At 44.1% G+C, this 18,796-nt stretch overlaps 1 protein-coding gene and 1 non-coding gene across 8 annotated transcripts in view; both read left to right on the top strand.

Moving 5' to 3' along the window:
* Positions 1-17,594, top strand: part of ATXN1 (ataxin 1) — a 401,941-nt gene extending 384,347 nt beyond the window's left edge. For all 7 annotated transcript variants that reach the window (XM_045085051.1, XM_045085052.1, XM_045085054.1 and 4 more), the window contains one exon: positions 9,623-17,594. In XM_045085051.1, the coding sequence (XP_044940986.1) occupies positions 9,623-10,153 (531 nt within the window). In that variant the 3' untranslated portion in view covers positions 10,154-17,594. The remainder of the gene's footprint in view (positions 1-9,622) is intronic.
* Positions 6,682-6,806, top strand: LOC123393378. Its single transcript, XR_006608148.1, has one exon. It is a non-coding gene; the product is annotated as a small nucleolar RNA SNORA40 (small nucleolar RNA).
* Positions 17,595-18,796: the final 1,202 nt, after the last annotated feature.

The raw sequence follows: 18,796 nt of genomic DNA, 5'->3' as shown, positions 1-18,796 counted from the left end.
TAATGGATTAGCTGATGCCTAAAAATAGCCAAACCTCATGCGAGCAGCACAGAAGTCTGCATGGTCCCTTAGCAGCCAAGGCAAACTGACTTGCCAGCATTTCACATGCGGGGCTTGGTGGGAATGAATCCAAATGTATCAAAAAATAGGTGGTGACCTCCCCCATGTGAGAAAGCCCTGCGCTGGGGCTGTGGTCCAGCAGTCGGTGATAAGCCTCCAACAGAAAGAAATGGTATCAGAGCACATTTCTGTTGATGTGCCTGTGTACCCCTCCAAAAAAAAAAAAAAAGAAAAGAAAAGAAAAGGAAAGAAAAAGGAAAAAGCTATTTTTCAGCCCATGTGTAATAGACACGCCCCCAACGGGGTTGGGGGTCCTTACATGTATTAGGGAAGCAGACTCTCATTGTTGGTTATAGCTGATTTTTAATTAATAGACTTTATTGTTTAAAATAGTTTTAAGTTTAAAAAAGAAAAAACAACGAGCAGAAAGTGGAGGGATCCCCAAACACGGAGGTTCCCCTGTTGTTAAAGTCGTGCATATGAATAGTGCGTGTGTGTGACAAAGCATCAGCCAGGACCGATAGGTGATTTTACCATAACTTATGTTAAGGCTCATTCTCCGTGCTGTGGCGTAGAGACATGGCAACAAACGCACCATGTCATCTATACACCTCTGTATCATTCAGAGTACCTTCATTGCCCTAAAAATTTCCGTTTCACCTATGCTTCCTGCCCATCCCCACCCCCACCCCCAGAGTCTGGGCAACCCAGCCACTCATCTGTTCTCGTCTCTGTGGCTCTGCCTTTTCCAGAATGTTCTATCGCTGGGATGACACACTAGGTAGCCTTTTCAGACTGGCTCCTTTCACTTGGCCATATGCATTTAAGGTTCCTCCCTGTCTCTTAGTGGCTTTGATCGCTCATTTCTTTTTAGCAGAGACTAATACATTGTTTTCCGAAGGCACACCGTTTAGGACCCTAAAAGGGGAAGGCAGGTGGGAGAGAATTCGGTGTGCCTGAGAGCTGCTCCAGCCTCCTGTTGAGTCAGATCATAATGGGGTCTCCCTACGGTGTAGGCTCTGGGAGCCAGCCTGCAGCATATGAGGAGAACCCAACGCGTCATTTGGGATTTGTGTTCGGGGGCGTCTCTGAGCCATTGTGTGGGTTTACCGAACAACCCTGAAACGCTTCCGCCAACAACTGAGTCAGGTTTTAGCATTTAACGTGATTAAATGTTTTAAATAGAATGCTCACAGATACTCTTACACTCGACTGAAGAGTTGTGACTGTTTTTATTAATGATTTTTAAACACTGGCGTAAATGGGTCTCTCGCTTATCCTGGTCATCTTTGCTCCGTGTTGAGAACATAATCATGCACACTGGCCTTCAAGGAAAGCAGATTGGTTTTTTCTTTTTTTTTTTTCTTTTTCCCTCCTGGTAAAACAGGATCAAGTATTTCACTTGTAGACCAAGTTGGCAATTCCCAACTTAATAATTTCACCAAAAGCCAGCCCTGTCGACTGAAGCCCGGCTTCTGAGCCATCTCCCTGATCCCGGGGAGGGACAGAATTTGTACATTTGGGACAGTATCAAGCAGAAATGGTTCGTAAAACAGATGCCTTTCACATTCGTGAAAGCAGGGATTCTCGTGGAGGAAAGGGGAGACATATTTAAACAACAGACGTTTTGTTTTCTTTATATCTTGTTTTTGGTGATATGTACATATGTGTGTATATAGACATAGCACCAATCTAAGATTGAAATATACATGCAAAAGCATAAATATGTAGATACGTATACAGTGTTCAGATATGGTAGTTGTTGACTAAGTAGTTAAGAGAATTTTATTAAGCTTATACACAGAAGAGCTAAACATGATCTGAAAAGCCAGTCATCAGCCAGACCAGGAAGGTGACATTGAATAAATAATCATCAGCCCAGAAGCGAGGATGTGTTGCCTCTCTGTCTTGGTGCTTTCATCCTGCATAGAAATTGGAAGTGATCGTTTTAAAGGAGGTGATTTGCGGGGGGTCGGTGGTGGGGAGGTTTGCTGGAGAGAAGGAGGGGTGGGCAGATTTCTCAGAGAAGCAGCCCTGAGCTAACGGGTGTGCCTGCCGCAGCAGGAGGAGGGCAGGAAAGGGTGGAGAAGGATGGGAGGTGACCCGCCCCTAAAAAGGAGAGGTGCTGGCTACAAGGCATCCAAAGATGAAAGGCAGAGGGGCCTCAAGCTGACATAGGACAAAGGCTGTTCATGCTCACATTTCATCCTGCAGACTGCTCAAAGTGTTTGGAAAAGAATGTATTTATGGGTTGAAAAAAAAAAAAAAGGGCCGTGTTGAGCAGCCAGAAGTTATGTAACATGCTTGGGTTTTATATGGCACTGCCCTCCCGAATGTATTTTCCTTGGGGTTTCATCAGAGGCTCTTTGAACCCCAGCATGATCGTAAAATGAATTAATGATTATTGGCACATCCGAAAGAGTAAAAGGGAACTCAGGAGTGGAGAGAAAGCATCTACAGTGTGATTCGGTGAAATCAAGATGAATTGAGGCAGCTGTCACTCAGCCCAGAAAGCTGCCTGTTCAGGGGTGAGACAGACCCAGAGAAGGCTCCACGCCTCTCCCTGGAGAGGACCAGAAATCCAATTTAGTCCCAGTTAGTGAAAAGAAACAAGGACAGGCAGAGCCTTCCGGTGTCTAAACATTGACCTCTGTTGGCCATTCGTGCCATTGCAGTGTTCTTACGTAGGGAAAGCGAACACAGAACTGGTTATGCTTTCAGATGTTTATTGAGCACCTATTACACTCCAGGAAGTATTCTGCACTCTGGTGAGAGAACAATGAGCAAAGCAGGCAATATCTGCACCCTCGTGGAGCATAGAGTCTTGGGGGAGTTTGGGGAAAGAGATGACACAAACAAATACATAAGCAAATATAATAAGTGCTATGGGGAAAAAAATAAAGCAGCCGAGAGAGGATAGGAATACTGGGGATGGAGGGTCATTACTTTAAATAGGGTGGTGGTCTGTGAGGCTCTCTCTGGAAAGGGGAATGGGAGGCAGCAGTACACAGGGCAGGAAGGATCCCAAATGGAGGAAACAGCAGATGCACAGACCTGGAGTCTCCTGTCTTTCAGAGTTCAACGAGGAGATCATGGTCACTACAGTGCAGGGACTGGTGGCAGGGCGGTATGCAGACCATATTGTCTTGTTCGTGGCGGCATTTTCTCCCATTGGGAAGCTGGCTTGGCCAGGAAAGTGGTGGTGGAGGCAAGAAGAAATGGTCTCATTCTAGATACATTTGGAAGATGGAACCAACAGGATTTGCTTATAATTTGGAGATGTGCAGGGTGAGAAAGAGCTGAGTAAAGTATGATTCCCAGCACTTTGACCCAAACTCCTGGAAGAGTGGGGATGCCCTTCATGGAGATGAAGAACAAGCAGGCACCAGTACACCAGAGCAAGGGCATACCGGTAGGGCTATCCAGAACACGTGAAGTTTGAGTTGCCAGTAGACACCCTAGTGGATATCATCAGATAATATGGCTGCCACTGTCCAACTCTGCCCTTGTGAAGTTTCTTGTTTCGTGCGCATGTTCTATCTCCCCCACGGAAGGCAAGAACTGGATCTTCAACCAGAGGTACTCTTTTGTAGTCCCAAACACTTAGCAGGTACTCAGGGCTACGTATTGAACATTACTAAAACTGTAAACTCTGGAGCATGTATACTCAATCAATAATATCTTGAAGTTCCTGACACCATTGGGGACGACCCACGTGGGCCTCAGATTCAAGCAGTTCACAGACTGAACATTCTGGTTTCAAGTAACCTCATGTCACAAAATCCCACCTTCTTTATTTCATCTCCAAAACAGGACAGGGTTTTTGAGGTAGGTAATGCTCCTCGCCAAGGGAATTCCAAGGAGATTAACCTAACCATCTATATTCCCACCAAAAAAGCCCTCGGTGTGATTTCTTCATTAACTGTTAATGATCAGTTAACCTTTAAGAAGGTTTGTGTCCTCCTGACAAACCCAATTATGAAATAAAAATAGATTTGTTGTGAAGACATTAGTGGGCTTATTTGAGATATGTGCAGTAAGAGTTTGACTTCCACCAAAGAAAGAGGAAAAAACTCATTTGAGGTCACATAGATGCAGACCCCCAAAATGCATTATCTAGATAATTCAGTCTACATAATTAGGGAGGAGAAAAATATTAGTGAGGATAAATATTAGCGAGGGTAAGTAATTAGTGAGAACAAAAATAACATTCGGCCAGAGCTCTCCTGCCTATTGCTTACAACAATCAGATCAGCTGAATAGTCTTTTGCTCCTAATTTGCATAGACCCAGCTGAGAATGTGTGATGTGATGCCTTTCCCAGGACAGCAGAGCTTCTCTGGAAGGAGACAAAGCTAGAATTTAGGAGGAAGGGACCCAAAGCAAGCCTTTGAAATGGTGGAGAAGATCTTCCCCCAACCTAACCAGGTTAAAAATAAATTCTATTATTATCAGCTCTTTTTAGTCCAGGGCTCAAATGCTCTTTTCTCGCCTTGTCACTTTCATGAATTTTTAGGTAGGCTCTTCAAGCTACGGACCACATTACAACATTTAATTCTAAGACTTGTCTTGGGAGTGTTGAGATAAAAGAGTAATAAGGGGCTTTCAAAGTGCCCCCCCCAAAAAAAATTATGATCCGTCTAATGGGAAGCATATATGTCTCCAGCATAGCTTTCGGAGTGATCAGTAATGTTACCTCTCATAAAGGCCTTGGAGATACTTCATCTTAAAAATGCATCTACAGATACTTGGTAACGTGTGGACATTTTCAGTTAGATTTGTCTACAAGGATACAGTAAATGTGACATTCAGAGCTTGAAATGTTGGCCACTCGGAGGAGTTCATACAATAGGGCTCACACATCAAGAACTTGACCATTAGCAGGTGTCGGCAAGGAGACAGACTCTACCCGAGTACAGGGGATCACGTAGGAAAATGCAAAGCATACTAGAGGCAGTGTGTTTAGAAGTAGGGTTTGTAGTGTTACAGACATCACATTACCTCTGACCAGTGTTAAGTGGGGATAGGCAAACAGATTCTTAGGATGTCTTTACACTTGAGAACTCTGTTTCTGTGACTTTCAATTGCAACTAAACAATCCCCACTTCAAGTAGGATTCGTTCCTTCTGCATGGCATATGATGTTAATGCTCTAAGGGGTTTGAGACCGGATTTATGGTCCTCCCACTTGGAATTGGCTGGGCATACCCATCTGACACTGTAACTTGTAGCTATCTTCATACATACAAAAATGCAAATACATATGTGTGTGAGATATAATGTAGTTCTGTAATTAAATATCAGCCTCCTCACCCATTATGTAAGGAGATTAGAATTGTATGAGTAGGTACAGGGCAGACACTATTCCACGATTTGCTGAACCATGAAATAAAGCGATGAGCTTGTGCCATTGGATCTTACTTATTTCAGCTAATATTTCTCACTGGTGGGGGTAGTAGAAATGTTACATTCATCTCTTTTATGGCATTGTAGTATCTTTGTTCACAGGGGCAGAGATAGGATCAAAGGGAAAGAAAATGGGTTTGGGGGACCAAAGACTGGGATTAAATCACTATTCCATCAGCTCATCGTTAGGATGTTAGGCAAGTGACTTAATCTCTCTGAGACTGTAGTTCCTTATTTGTAAAATTGGAACACTAGTACTTTTTATTCACTAATCTGCTGTGAGCATAAACAAAATACTTTTTGGGGAGTTTGTACCTAAATGTTTGACAGGTGGTAGACACTCAAAAATGTTTAGCTCTCTTTATGTTGTTAATATAGCCCAGAACAATTTCCCCCTGAAAATACGCACATTTATATGGGCTCACGTTCACACACGCACTAGAGTAGTAAACTTCAATATTCACTCTAGTTGTTCCCTCTAAAAATACTTATGACTTTTATGAAACAAATAAAATATATCATTCAAGAAGTGTGTGTACAACTAAACCAATCATAGTTACCAAAAAAGATAAAGTCGGTAAAATAGAAAGCCACAGTGCATATCACATGGAAATTTACTACTTTTTAGGGTTTGGGAGGATGATATTTTAATTACTTCTGTGTTTGTGTATGTGTGCCTGCATATAAAATTCAACAAAACATTTTAAATATTATTATATATAGTCAATATTATTTTGATTTACCTACATCTACCATTTTCATTGTTCCTTATTCCTTTCTGCATCTACAAACTTCCATCTAGATTGATTTTTTTTCTCTATATAAGGAATACTCAGTAGTATTTTCTTTAGTGCGTATCTATTAGTGGTTAATTCTTTTAATTACTGTTTTTCTGAAAAATGTATTTTGCCTTCCTTCCTGAAGGCTCTTTTTGACCAAAGACTTGATTGGCAAGTCTTTTTTTTGAGTGTTTTAAAGATATCCCATTGTCTTCTAAACAAAACAGTTCCATTTTTTTAAGTCAGTACATTTTTATTTAAGGCATTTCACATGGGAGTCCTTCCACTGCCGATCACCTTAGCTCCTCCAAAGTGGGAATCATAATCTTCAAAATAACCCCTTTACAAAGAACTTTTGTTCAACCCACAGTTGTCGCTGTCAGTAAGCCCACACTTCTTATGGTTGGGCTTCTCTGATCTCCGCTTGAATACGGACAGACTTCTTGCTTTTGGTTTCGTTTAGCTCATAGACAAAGACTTAGACAAGTGGGAAAAACAAATCCTCTTTTGCAACCCAGAACTCATTGTTCAGTGCGAGTTTTGATCAGGTGAGAAGGCACATGATTCCGAAAACAGTTCCTTTCTTTTTAGTGAGAAGTCAACTATGAATTTAATTGTTGTCTATTTGGAGGTAATGTATATTTTATTCTGGAGACTTCAGGAATTTTCTTTTCCTGTCTTTGGTTTGTAGCAGTTAAACTGTGCCCTGCTGGGGTAAGAACTTCTTTTTCTTTTTCCTGCTTGGGGGTTAGGCCTTCTTGAATCTGCAGATTATTTTCTTATACCAATTTTGGAAAATTCCAAGCTATTGTCTCCTCAAAAATATTCATTCTGCCCCATTATCTCCTTCTCCTCCTGGTATGATTCAATTTACGTGTCTGTTAGGTCTTCTCAAGGTGTCTTCTATGTCTCTCACCTCTCCTCTGTGCTAACTTTTTTTTTTTTTTTGGTCTCTATGTCTCATTCTGTATAGTTTCTTCCAAAGCAGCAGCTCAGGAATCCACTTCACCAGTTCTGTCATGACCCACATTTATTCTGTTGGAAAATCCATTGTGTTCTCCTGATTTTAGTGAATGTATGTTTCTTTATTCAAAATTTCCATGATCTTTTGAAAACAGATTCTAGTTCTCTATCAAAATCCTCAAGCTTGTCTTTAACCTCCTTTAATATTATAAACATAGGTCATTTTAAAGTCTGTGTCTGATGCCTCTACCTCAGAAGACCCCCACCCCCGGGCTTTGGGTCTGTTTCTATTATCTGTTGTTTCTATTGGTTTTTTATTCATGTCCTCTGGTCTGTTCATGGACTTTGTCCCTCTTTTTTAATTGAGTGTCTTTTATTTGAAAAACTGTGGAAATAATTCATGACCTTAACCCAATTTTAGGGGCTAAGATGATCAAAATCTGAGCTTCGGACCTTGAGAGGGCCTGTCTACTTCTGGTTCACCTTACTCCTAGAGTACAGCACTCAGCACTTTGGGGTCACAGCCCAAAAAAATGGTGCTCACCGGAAAGCAGCCTGCCTTAGCACACCAGAAGGGTAGACCCTGAACTTCATTCCCTACTGTCCCCCTCCCCCATCCCCTGGAGATTACCAGAGGTCTACTTGGTTTTGAAACTGCTCAAATTTGGAATGTACAGATGCCCTCGGGGGAAAATAGGTTTAAATCTCTCAACCATCACCCTTTTCTGAGCCTTACCCCGTGGTTTTTCATTATCTTATTTTCTGTCTAATGCCATAAAAAAAAAAAAAATCATGTTTTACATTTTTCTCTTAGTTTTTGTTTGCTTGGTTTTTGTTCAGAGTATTTAGTTGTCCTCAGTGAGAAGAGTGTTCCAGACTATCTAGTGTACCACCCTGAGAAAAGCTATTGGAAACTGACTCTTTGAACCTACTTCATTGTTTTTTTTTTCTTTTTTTATATAGCATAAAGTCAAAGATAATAAATTTCTATGAAAATTAAACTGTTTGAACCTCAAGTTCCTTTCAGCTTGGTTTAATGGTAACAGTAGGATTTTCACTGGACACTATCTCCCTGCCTTTGCTCACCTATCCCTACTTCCAGGAGTGCCTTCTCCTTGCATCCACACCTGTACTCCACCCCCCAGTGTTTCAAAACTTAGCACCGTGTATTCTTACCTGGGAAGACTTCTTTGAGTCACCTCATCTTCAAACTGGCCTATGCCTTTCCTCTGCCCTCCAGCAACTTAATATTGGTATTCAGGTATTATAATCCTACTCACCACGTTGATCCGCAATTATGTTCACGTGCCCGTTTGCCCACCTGATTGTGAACTACTTTAGGACTGGATTTTCAGTTTATTTCCTTAGCACAGTGCGCACATGGCACATGGTGGTAGAGAAAACAGCAAACTCTTGAGAGGATACTGAGCTTCCCCCACTTTAGATATCTGTCTTCAAACCAGTGCACAGGCTCATTCGAATACCTGGTACTTGACCTTGGATGGGCCAAGTCCACGAGCCCTCTGTGTCCTAAATTTTACCCTCTACCCAACACTGTCCACTCCTCAAACCTCTCCACATGCTGCCCAGCCTTCGGGGTCCCAGGAAAGCTCTTCCTCTTTACTCCAGCCTTCAGTGGTTCTGCTCCCCTCAGTTCCTGAATACACACTCATTATCCAATAAATACGAAGCTTCAACCATGTGCCAGGGTCCCTTTTCGGAGCAAGGGATACAATGATAAACAGGTAAGCGCTGCCTACGGGAGCCTGGATACAAGTTCACTCTAATTAGCTCTGTTATACATGAGAATAGTGTTGACCCAGTGAGCGGATAAAGTGCAGGACTGTATCTTGAGCTCCAGTCACCAACAGAGACTTGCTCAGCGCTGAACCCTAAGTACCTGTTCCGCATCCTTGGGGCCCATCCATCTGTTCTAAAGGAGGCCAGCTAGAAAGCTGATACTTCATAAAATAATATTTTGAGGGACACCTGGGTGGCTCAGTTGGTTAAACAGCTGCCTTCGGCTCAGGTCATGATCCCAGCGTCCTGGGATCGAGTCCCACATCGGGCCCCTTGCTCAGCAGGGAGCCTGCTTCTTCCTCTGCCTCTGCCTGCCACTCTGTCTGCCTGTGCTCGCTCTGACAAATAAATAAAATCTTAAAAAATAAAATAATATAATATTTTGAACACTAAAGGGGCTTTTACTGGCGCCTAACCAACACCCATACGTGGTCAATAATTAAGAGCCTCAATTGTGTGTGTTGGTGGATGAGGCTTGTATTGGTGGATGAGGAAGAAGAGCTAAGTCTTCCCGCATCCTCCCAAATCTGGCTCATGCACATGTGGATGTGTATGACCTAAAACAAGAAGAAAATGTCTTCACTGCTCTTTTCCCTGTCTCTCACTGTTTCCACAGGTCAGCGTGGAGGTTTTGGTAGAGTACCCTTTTTTTGTGTTTGGACAGGGCTGGTCATCCTGCTGCCCGGAGAGAACCAGCCAGCTCTTTGATCTGCCGTGTTCCAAACTCTCAGTTGGGGATGTCTGCATCTCGCTGACCCTCAAGAACCTGAAGAACGGCTCTGTTAAAAAGGGCCCGCCCGTGGATCCCGCCAGCGTCCTGCTGAAGCATTCAAAGACCGACATCCTGGCAGGCAGCAGACACAGGTACGCCGAGCAGGAGAACGGCATCAACCAGGGAAGTGCCCAGATGCTGTCTGAGAATGGCGAACTCAAGTTTCCGGAGAAAATAGGATTGCCCGCAGCGCCCTTGCTCACCAAAACAGAACCCAGCAAGCCCATGGCAACGAGGAAGAGGAGGTGGTCGGCTCCGGAGACCCGCAAACTGGAGAAGTCAGAAGACGAGCCACCTTTGACTCTTCCTAAGCCTTCTCTAATTCCTCAGGAGGTTAAGATTTGCATTGAAGGCCGGTCTAATGTAGGCAAGTAGAGGCAGTGTGGGGAAAGGAAATTCGGCTCTCCCTTATCATTTGTATCCAGATTACTGTACTGTAGGCTAAATAACACAGTATTTACATGTTACCCTCTTTAGGTTTCTGTTCTAACCTTGTCATCAGAGTTACAGCCGGCGGTGCGCAGGAGATGGGTGCACTTGCTTTTCCGGGAGTGTCTGGCAGTGACAGTGGCAGGTTGGGGGGTGGAGGGGGGACGGCCAGGGCAGGCCACCCCCCCCCTCCCTCCCCGCGCAGGCTCTGGGGCGTCCTGGTAGAAACGAAATGTGGCTTCCGAGCACCTGCCTTTTCCAGCCACACAGAAGCCTCCAACCGGGCGCTGACTTCCGCCGCTTTCCCAGAGAAGTTCTGCGGGGTGCGGACGTGCGCGCGTGCGTGTGCTCCCGCGGGGGTGCGTGCACGTGGGGGGCACAGGTGCATGGCCAGGGAGGTTCCCCTTCCCTCTGCCTCCCTCCGGCCCACTCTCTCCGGCCCTCCGCGCGGGACTGGAGGTCCAGGGGGAAGGTCCTGGTGAGGTTCTCCCGGCAAAACCAACACAGGAACTCAGCAGGGCCCGATCGGGGGCCTCACTCAGACAGCAGATGGGAAGCTAACCGTGCAGAAGATCCTTCCCCCCCCACCCCCCAACATATTTTACAATAAAAGCAACTTTTAATCCTATAGATATATATTTCCCCCTATGGGGCCTGACTGCACTGATATTTTTTTAGAGCAACTGCCACACGTGGGATTTCGTTTCTGCTTTACTAGCGCAGTGATGTCTCCGGGGTGTCCCGGTGGGCTGGGCAGCTCCTGCTGGCCAGTGCCCCGCACGGTGGGGGGTGGGGGTGGGTGGGGCGGCGGCCGGGGTGGCAGAGGGCGGACACCCACTCTGGATTCCGTGCAGTGTTAGGAAAACCAATCAGGTTATCACTTTGACTTCGCTCCCAAGAGGTAGGCGCGAACTGCCCTTCAGAGAGCCGCGGGAGCTCTTGCATTGGGTTTGCAAATCTCGTCTTTTAACTTTAGTACTGTTTATAGTTCATGACTATGGACAACTCGGGTGCCACTTTTTTCAGATTCCAGTGTGACTGAGGAATTAGATTTTGAAGATGAGCATATATATTACTATCTCTAAGCACTTAAAATGCTGTTCACACTTTATTACCAAGCATCTTGGTCTATCATTCAACAAGTACTGTATCTCCCTTTAAACTCTTTGGGAAGAAAAAAAAACAAAACAAAAAAACTAAGTTGCTTTCTTTTTTTTTTTCCAACACTGTAACTACATTTCAGCTCTGCAGAGTTTCTCACGAGCAAGATATTGGAAGTTTCAATGTGGTTTAAAGGGGTGAATGTGAATTATGAACTAGTACGTGACAATGGCCACCGAGTACCGCCTCACAGAAGGCACTTTTCACTTTGATGTTTGAGAAAGAATTAAAGGCCTATGCAGAGCTGGCAGAGAAACTGAGAGAAAAGGGATGGAAAAAAGAATACTCATTTTTGTCCAGTGTTTTTCTTTTTAAGATGAACTTTTAAAGAGCCTTGCAATTTGCACATCTTGAGTTTATAATTTGTGTGATATTCCTGCAGTTTTTATCCAATAACATTGTGGGAAAGGTTTGGGGGACTGAACGAGCATAAATAAATGTAGCAAAATTACTTTCTAACCTGCCTAAACTCTAGGCCGTTTTATAAGGTTATGTTCCTTTCAAAATTCATTTTGGTCTTTCTACCACATCTGTCACAAAAAAAAAAAAAAAAAAAAAAAAGGTCATAGCAGGACAACTCTGAGAATTTTCTTCAGACTCATTAAGAAAGTTTTCCATAAAGACATTTATATATGTGATCAAGTTTTTTTAAAAAAATTACTTTATCATTGTTGAAATTACTGTTATTTTCAGAATGACTTTTTTTTTTCCACCGGAAATCAAATCAAGATTTTCATGTTTGGTACAAACCCAGAAAGGGTATATTTCACAGTTTAAAATTTTCATCCCCAGAGACCTGAAACATTGTTTGTGGGTTTTGAGTGAGTGTCTTAAAGTGCTTTTTAAAAAAATAGTTTTATAAGTAGGGAGAAATTTTTAAATATTCTTACTTGGAATGGCTGCAGTCTCTCTGAACAAATACTAAGTACTTAATTGGATTTTTCTTTTACCACTGAAAGGAGTACTTCTTGCATTTCACAAATTTGAAAAAAAAAAATTCTGATGTCAACCCACATTTTGGCTGTCGAGTATTTCATTATATTGAGCTCTCACCAGAACTAATGATATTTATAAACCGTTTTCTGGGGTGTACCAAAAACATTTGAATAGGTTTAGAACAGCTAGAACTGGTCCTTGACTTTCTGTGGATTTCATTACCCTCTCAGCATGCTGACAGAGAGCTGGGTGAGCCCATACTTGGGGTCATACTGCTTATTTAGTGCTGTATTTTTTTTTTTAACGTTTCTGCTCAGAGAACTTGCTTAATCTTCCATATATTCTGCTCAGGGCACTTGCAATGATTAGGTTTTGTTTTTCTTTTCCTTCTGTAACCTTTGATGGTAAGAGGAATACGGGGCTACCATATAGAGACTCTGTCCTCATCAGTACCACTATTTACAGAAACTCACGTGGACGCAGAAACACACACACACACACACCACCTTTCAGTTTAACTTCCAGTACTGAACTAACTGGATCCTCAACACCCGACACTAAAATGGGAAAACATACATGGTTTGCAGCAATAGGAACATCACCATTAATTTTTGTGCTTCTATTTCAGGTATAGGAATAACACAGTCATGGGTTCTCTCTAAACATTGTCCCATTTCATTCTCTTGGCTTTTGTAGCGCGTGCAATACCTCCCGTGCCAAGAGGCCCGACCAGTGTGCTCTAGGGAACACTCATCCCCTGTTGGGCCCATCATCCCTGTTCTGGCCAGAGAGGGGCTGGAGGGGAGGAACCAGGAAGGGGAGAGCTTCCCACAGCGAGCTCCCGCCCAGGATGTGGAGGGCTGGGGCTGGGGCTGGGAGCTTTCGGGAGCCCCTTGTGTCTGTCACCACGTTGCAGAAAAGAGCCACTGGAGGAGAGCAAGGGATGAGCTGCGGTCTCCCCGTGGCCACGAGGAATAGTGTGCAGTATGGAGAGGGCAGAGGCAGGTTCGTTTCTCAGGTGCCCCCGGGAGCAACTAGAACCAGGATCGACCCATTCCATCTCCACGGTGTTTTCCAGAGCGGGCAGGTTCCTCCTTCCTCGGCCTGTGTCCTTGATGCTTTGAGCCGTTCCTCTGGGCATGGACAGGAATTGTGGCCCGATGTGTGTGTGTGCTTGTGTGTGTGCACGCTGTGAACATGCGGCCAGTGGCCATGGAGGGGCCACCTGCAAACAATGGTTACCGGTCCTCTGCGGCAGCTTTCTCTTCAATAGGAAGAACATCCAGAGGACAGGGAACCTCGTCTCGTTGGCAGACATTGGTGAGCCCGGGGTGGCCTTGGTCCCCACTCCTGTGTAGCAAACCTAACAATGACAGGCGTAGACATTCTCCGCTGCCGAAAAGCTTAACGAGGATCAGCCATGTGCCTCTGTACGGTGTCCACTTTGCAATAGTTAGCCATCTTTAGTTCTTTCTTTCTCTCCTGTTTTCCATTTCTAAAGTACTAACAGCAGGCCTTTTGCGTTTACAACGAAACACAATCACCAAGAAATCAGTCAGGGCGAAAAGGAAAAAAAAAAAAAGAAAAGAAACCAACAAACAGGAACCTCTCTTTATAGGGATTTCTAAATACGTAAAATGATTGTTCCTTAGGATGTCTCACTTAAGAATCATTTCAAGTTTGTTTGGGCCACATTGGGGAGGGGGTGGGGGATACAGAGTAGGATGCCACTTACCTCAAACCTTGTAAAGTGGAAATCCAAATTGCATTTTTGTTCAGACTTGGGGATAATTTTCTATGTCGGTCAGTTTTTTGGTGTCCCCCCCCCGCCCCCGCCAACTCAACCTGGCCTGGTATGGGATTTTTTTTTTTTCTCCCGTGGCTGTTGATCCCCATTGCTGACTCTGAATGGTGCCCCTGTGTTTTCTGTTAGGTGAGTGTGTTGCGCTTTTCTCCCCCCACGAGGAAGTGGCAGCATCCCTCTTCTCTCCCCTACAAGGAACTCTGCGAAACCTTTCTCACCTCTTACTCAGGGACGGGGCTGGCGTGTGTGTGGCACACTGGTGTGTCCAGAAGCAGCATTTCGCCTGCTCTGGAGTACGGTTGCATAACTCCGAGGAATGTGTAGATTTCCTGCATCGTGTGGATTACCCCTTAGATACGGCATACATTGCAATATCATGCTGCGTGTTCATGAGGAACAGTAGCTCCTAGTAATCATAAAATTCACTCTTTGCACATAGTTTTGATCTTTACTGAAATGTGTTGCCAAAATTTATTTTTGTTGTTGTCGCTTTGGAATTCTTTTTGTTTGTTTTTTAAGGAAACAATTGACAGTACCCTTTTAACATCCGTGACTGCTAAGGAAACCTATTTCTTTCGTAGAGAAAAAAAAAAATCTCAAAATGCTTTTGAAGACACTAATGCCATGCTATTTCAGATGTGGGAGAAGCAGCAGAGCTCTTGGGACGGGAGGCCAGGCTTTGTGAGCTGTGCTGGTTGTCATGGCTACCGTCTCCGGAACCCACAAGCAGCTCGACAAACTGGTCTGTTCTCTCCCAGAAGGCTTTGCACTTCTGTTTCCTAGTCACCCACGATGATTCCAGGTGAAAGACGGGCCGGCCGTCTCAATCCAGCGCCCAATCCAGCGCCTTCGGTGGGGATCTAAAAGGAAAGGGAGTTACGCTTTCTTTTTTAAAGTGGACTGGAAGCCTTTGCTTCCACCTTTGTGTTTTTAACCCAGAATTTCTGAAATAGAGAATTTAGGAACACATCAAGTAATAAATATACAGAAAATATACTTTTTTATAAAGCACATACGTGCATATGCTATTGTGTTGGGTTGGTTTCCTCTTTTTTTCACGGACAGTGTTGTGTTTCTGTTGATAGGGAAATTCCAAAGAATTTGCACACCTCCACTCCGGAGCTGAGATTTCTTTTACATAGATGACCTCGCTTCAAATATGTTACCTTACGGGATAGGATCTTTTCTTGTAGCACTATACCTTGTGGGAACTTGCTTTCTCTCTCTCTCTCTCTCTCTCTCTCTTTTTTAATGTACACCTAATTTGAGAAGCTGAAGAAGAAAAAATTTTGAAGCACTCATTTTGAGGAGTACAGGTAATGTTCTTGAAAATTGCACAAAAGAAAAATGAATGTCGAAATGATTCATTCAGTGTTCTAAGACATGGATCTGTTGAAACAATGAGTTTCATACCCTGTTTGTAAAAAAAAAAAAAAAAAAAAAAGCATAAAGGTTGAAAGTTACATGTTTGGGGTTTTTTTTGTTTTTTTTTGTTTTTTTTTGGTTTTGTTTTTGTTTTTTGTATATAGAAAACTGTTTTGTCTCAAATAATCAGATTTGTGAGGTTATGGCCTGGAAGAATTACTACAGAAAAGGCTCTTAAACTATACCCACACTTCCTTTATGTTTTTGTTACATAGAGCCCTCTTCCGAGGGAGGGCAACTCTGTATTCTGCAATTTGAGAATACTGTTCATTCCTGTGCTGAAAGTACTTCTCTGAGCTCCTTTCTTGGTTTAAACTCTCAAGTCCTTGCAACTCCTTTTTTCTTCAGAGATCACTTTTGACATGCTCCGCACTTCTTGTTCCAATAAACCCAAAGAATATAATCCTGAACAAGAAGTGTTTGTAACAAGAGATCCTAGCTACCAGAAAAACAGAACTCATTATGAGGACAACAAACAAACAAACAACGCTCAGTCGTCTTCCCCCCGCCCCCCGACACCTCATTTAAATGGGGGGCTCAAACATGTACTCCAATTTCAATGCCTCGTTTTACTTTAGTTTGGGGGGTTTTTTCCTTTAATCTTGAGGCTAAAATCAATGTAGAGCAACTTTTCAGAAGAGTCCCATTTTGTCTCCAAATCAAGGCAGCCAGTGGAAACTGGACAGCCGCGCGGGAGCATTAAACACACCCACATACAGTTCTTAAATTCAGGATCTCAGCCCCTCCCTTACTCTTTAAAATGCAAGGCTTCTGGTAGCTGACGTTCACCTGTACGATGACGGGAGTGGACAGTGGCTTCAGCTTTTCATGTCCTTCGTGACTTGCATACAAACGGTTCAGCTGTATTAAAATTAAGTGCATTTGGCCGATAGGTAGTAGGTATACGGTAAGGGTCTCTAAGAATTTCCGTAACTTTTCTTATCTGAAAGGACTTAAGTCTTCCACTGCAGATAATTGGAGACTTTGCCCGTTTTCTTCCCCTTTAGTTTGTGTGTTCGTTTGCTGTCTGGATAGCCAACGAGCCTGTCTCCTTTTCCATGGCCAGTCTGAAGGCCTGCGTTGGAAGTGCTGTTTACAGTAATCCTTGCCGGGGTAACATCCTGTCCTCCGGAATGTCAAGTCTTGAGATGCCGGACACTGGCTTAGAGCCGGGTCTTTACAGAGCAGTTACCAAGAAGTCGGGGGTGTAGGTATCCTCTGGTTCTTACCCGAACCACTGAATCTTTAAGGCATTCTTGGGTCCAGGAGTGGGGTAAATTGTTCAGTCAGTGAACCTTGAACTTAACACCTGTTATGTTCAGTTCTGTGAATACTGCCCTTTTGGCTTATTAGGGCCGTTTCTTCCTCCTGGGTCTTCACCTGTAAACCCATTTAGTGTAAAGTGAATGGAGGTTTCAGGAGAACCCTGCCCAGTATTTTGGGGGGCCTTTGGGTAAGGCAGTCCTAACTTCTGGCCCCAGGGCCATCTCCGAGATTCGTACCTTAGTCCGTTTTACAATCAGATCATTACCCGCCGAACTTCCAATTGTATGCCTCCCACCGGCCAAGGGAAAAGAGACGCCAGAACTTTGAGGGCACTATCAGACTGATATGGCCAGTACAGAGGAGAACTAGGGAAGGAATGTTTTGCACCTTATTGAAAAGAAAATTTTAAGTGCATACATAGTTAAGAGCTTTTATTGTGACAGGAGAACTTTTTTCCATATGCGTGCATACTCTCTGTAATTCCAGTGTAAAATATTGTACTTGCACTAGCTTTTTTAAAACAAATATTAAAAAAAATGGAAGAATTCATATTCTATTTTCTAATCGTGGTGTGTCTATTTGTAGGATACACTCGAGTCTGTTTATTGAATTTTATGGTCCCTTTCTTTGATGGTGCTTGCAGGTTTTCTAGGTAGAAATTATTTCATTATTATAATAAAACAATGTTTGATTCAAAATTTGAACAAAATTGTTTTAAATAAATTGTCTGTATACCAGTACAAGTTTATTGTTTCAGTATACTCGTACTAATAAAATAACAGTGCCAATTGCAAACGTGTGTCCTTCTGTGTCAGATCCTTGAAGAGAAGAGGAAACTGAGGAAAAAATGGAATCCCGCACTTTGCCCCCACTATGAGCACCGGGTCGGTGTGTGCTGGGGAGGGTCACAAGGCACCGGTTTTCCTACTGCTTTTTTGGAGGGGGAAGTAGGGGGAGGCAAGATGTTGTGGTTATGCCCTACATGAGGTCCGCGATAAAAGGCACATTTCGACAGCCCATGTTTCGACTTACTCAGTTCGCGTTTTATTTCTATCTGAACCATGCTGTTGACAAGAGATTTGTTTCTGAACAGCATTTGGCAGCTTCATGGGACTCCTGTAGCGTCATCGATAACATTCTGGAACAATGTTGCTGTACGCTGGTTCCGGGTCTAATTGCAGAGGAAAGTTCCTTCAGTTTGTGCCTGACAGAAATTCCACAAGCCAGGGGCCCTCCCTGCATGCACATGGGGGGAGTCTATTTGTCTCAAGGGTACAGCATTGGGGGCGTTCACGGTGCCCACTCAGCCGTTGCCCCACGAAGTAATCCTCCCAGGACCCAGGCACGGGAACCCCTCTGCCCCCTCTGTGCATGTGGCCATAGGATCCTTCCAGCCTTAAGATGCTGCAGAGGTGGAAGGGAATTCTCGGGGTCAAACTCAGAGTTTTCTCTGAGCCCAGGGAGGCGGGGGTGATGTCTTTCCTTTTGCTGCCTTCCTGGTGAGCGTCTGGGGAGCATCTTGCCCCGACTCTCCTCTTGGGACTCAGAGTTGAAGTCCTGAGTGCTGTGAATGTCAGTGCTGAAGAAAGGTGCACCATGCAGGAGCTGCTAAGGTGAAGGACATCTCATTCACAGACCCCGCCCCCGCCCCCACCCCCACCCCGACTCCTGCACAGGAAGGCTTGCAAGTTGCAGCAGACACTCAGGGATCCTGCCTGATACCAGGTCTGAAGGTGCCCCAAGCACGGGGCTCCCCTGCACCCCTGAACATGGGAGGCAGAGATGAACTGATTAAAGCAAAGCATAATGGAGCTTTTGGGGTGCTTTTTTGCAAAAATCTCTGCTTCAAAGTGATTCACTTCCCTAAAAACTAGGTGAGCTCAAGGACCTGCTTCCAGCTCGTGGAAACAAAGATGCACAATCTGTACACGAGCTGGATGGAGCCGGCAACAGGTCTCTGAAAAGAGCACAGCCTCCAGCGGGCTGCTGGGGGTCCC

This window comes from Mustela putorius, unplaced genomic scaffold (assembly GCF_011764305.1).
Source record: "Mustela putorius furo isolate JIRA1106 unplaced genomic scaffold, ASM1176430v1.1 tig00000831_pilon_pilon_pilon, whole genome shotgun sequence".
In the NCBI taxonomy this organism is placed as follows: domain Eukaryota; kingdom Metazoa; phylum Chordata; class Mammalia; order Carnivora; family Mustelidae; genus Mustela; species Mustela putorius.
Note: the sequence above shows the minus strand (reverse complement) of the source record. Positions and strands in the feature narration are given on the sequence as shown.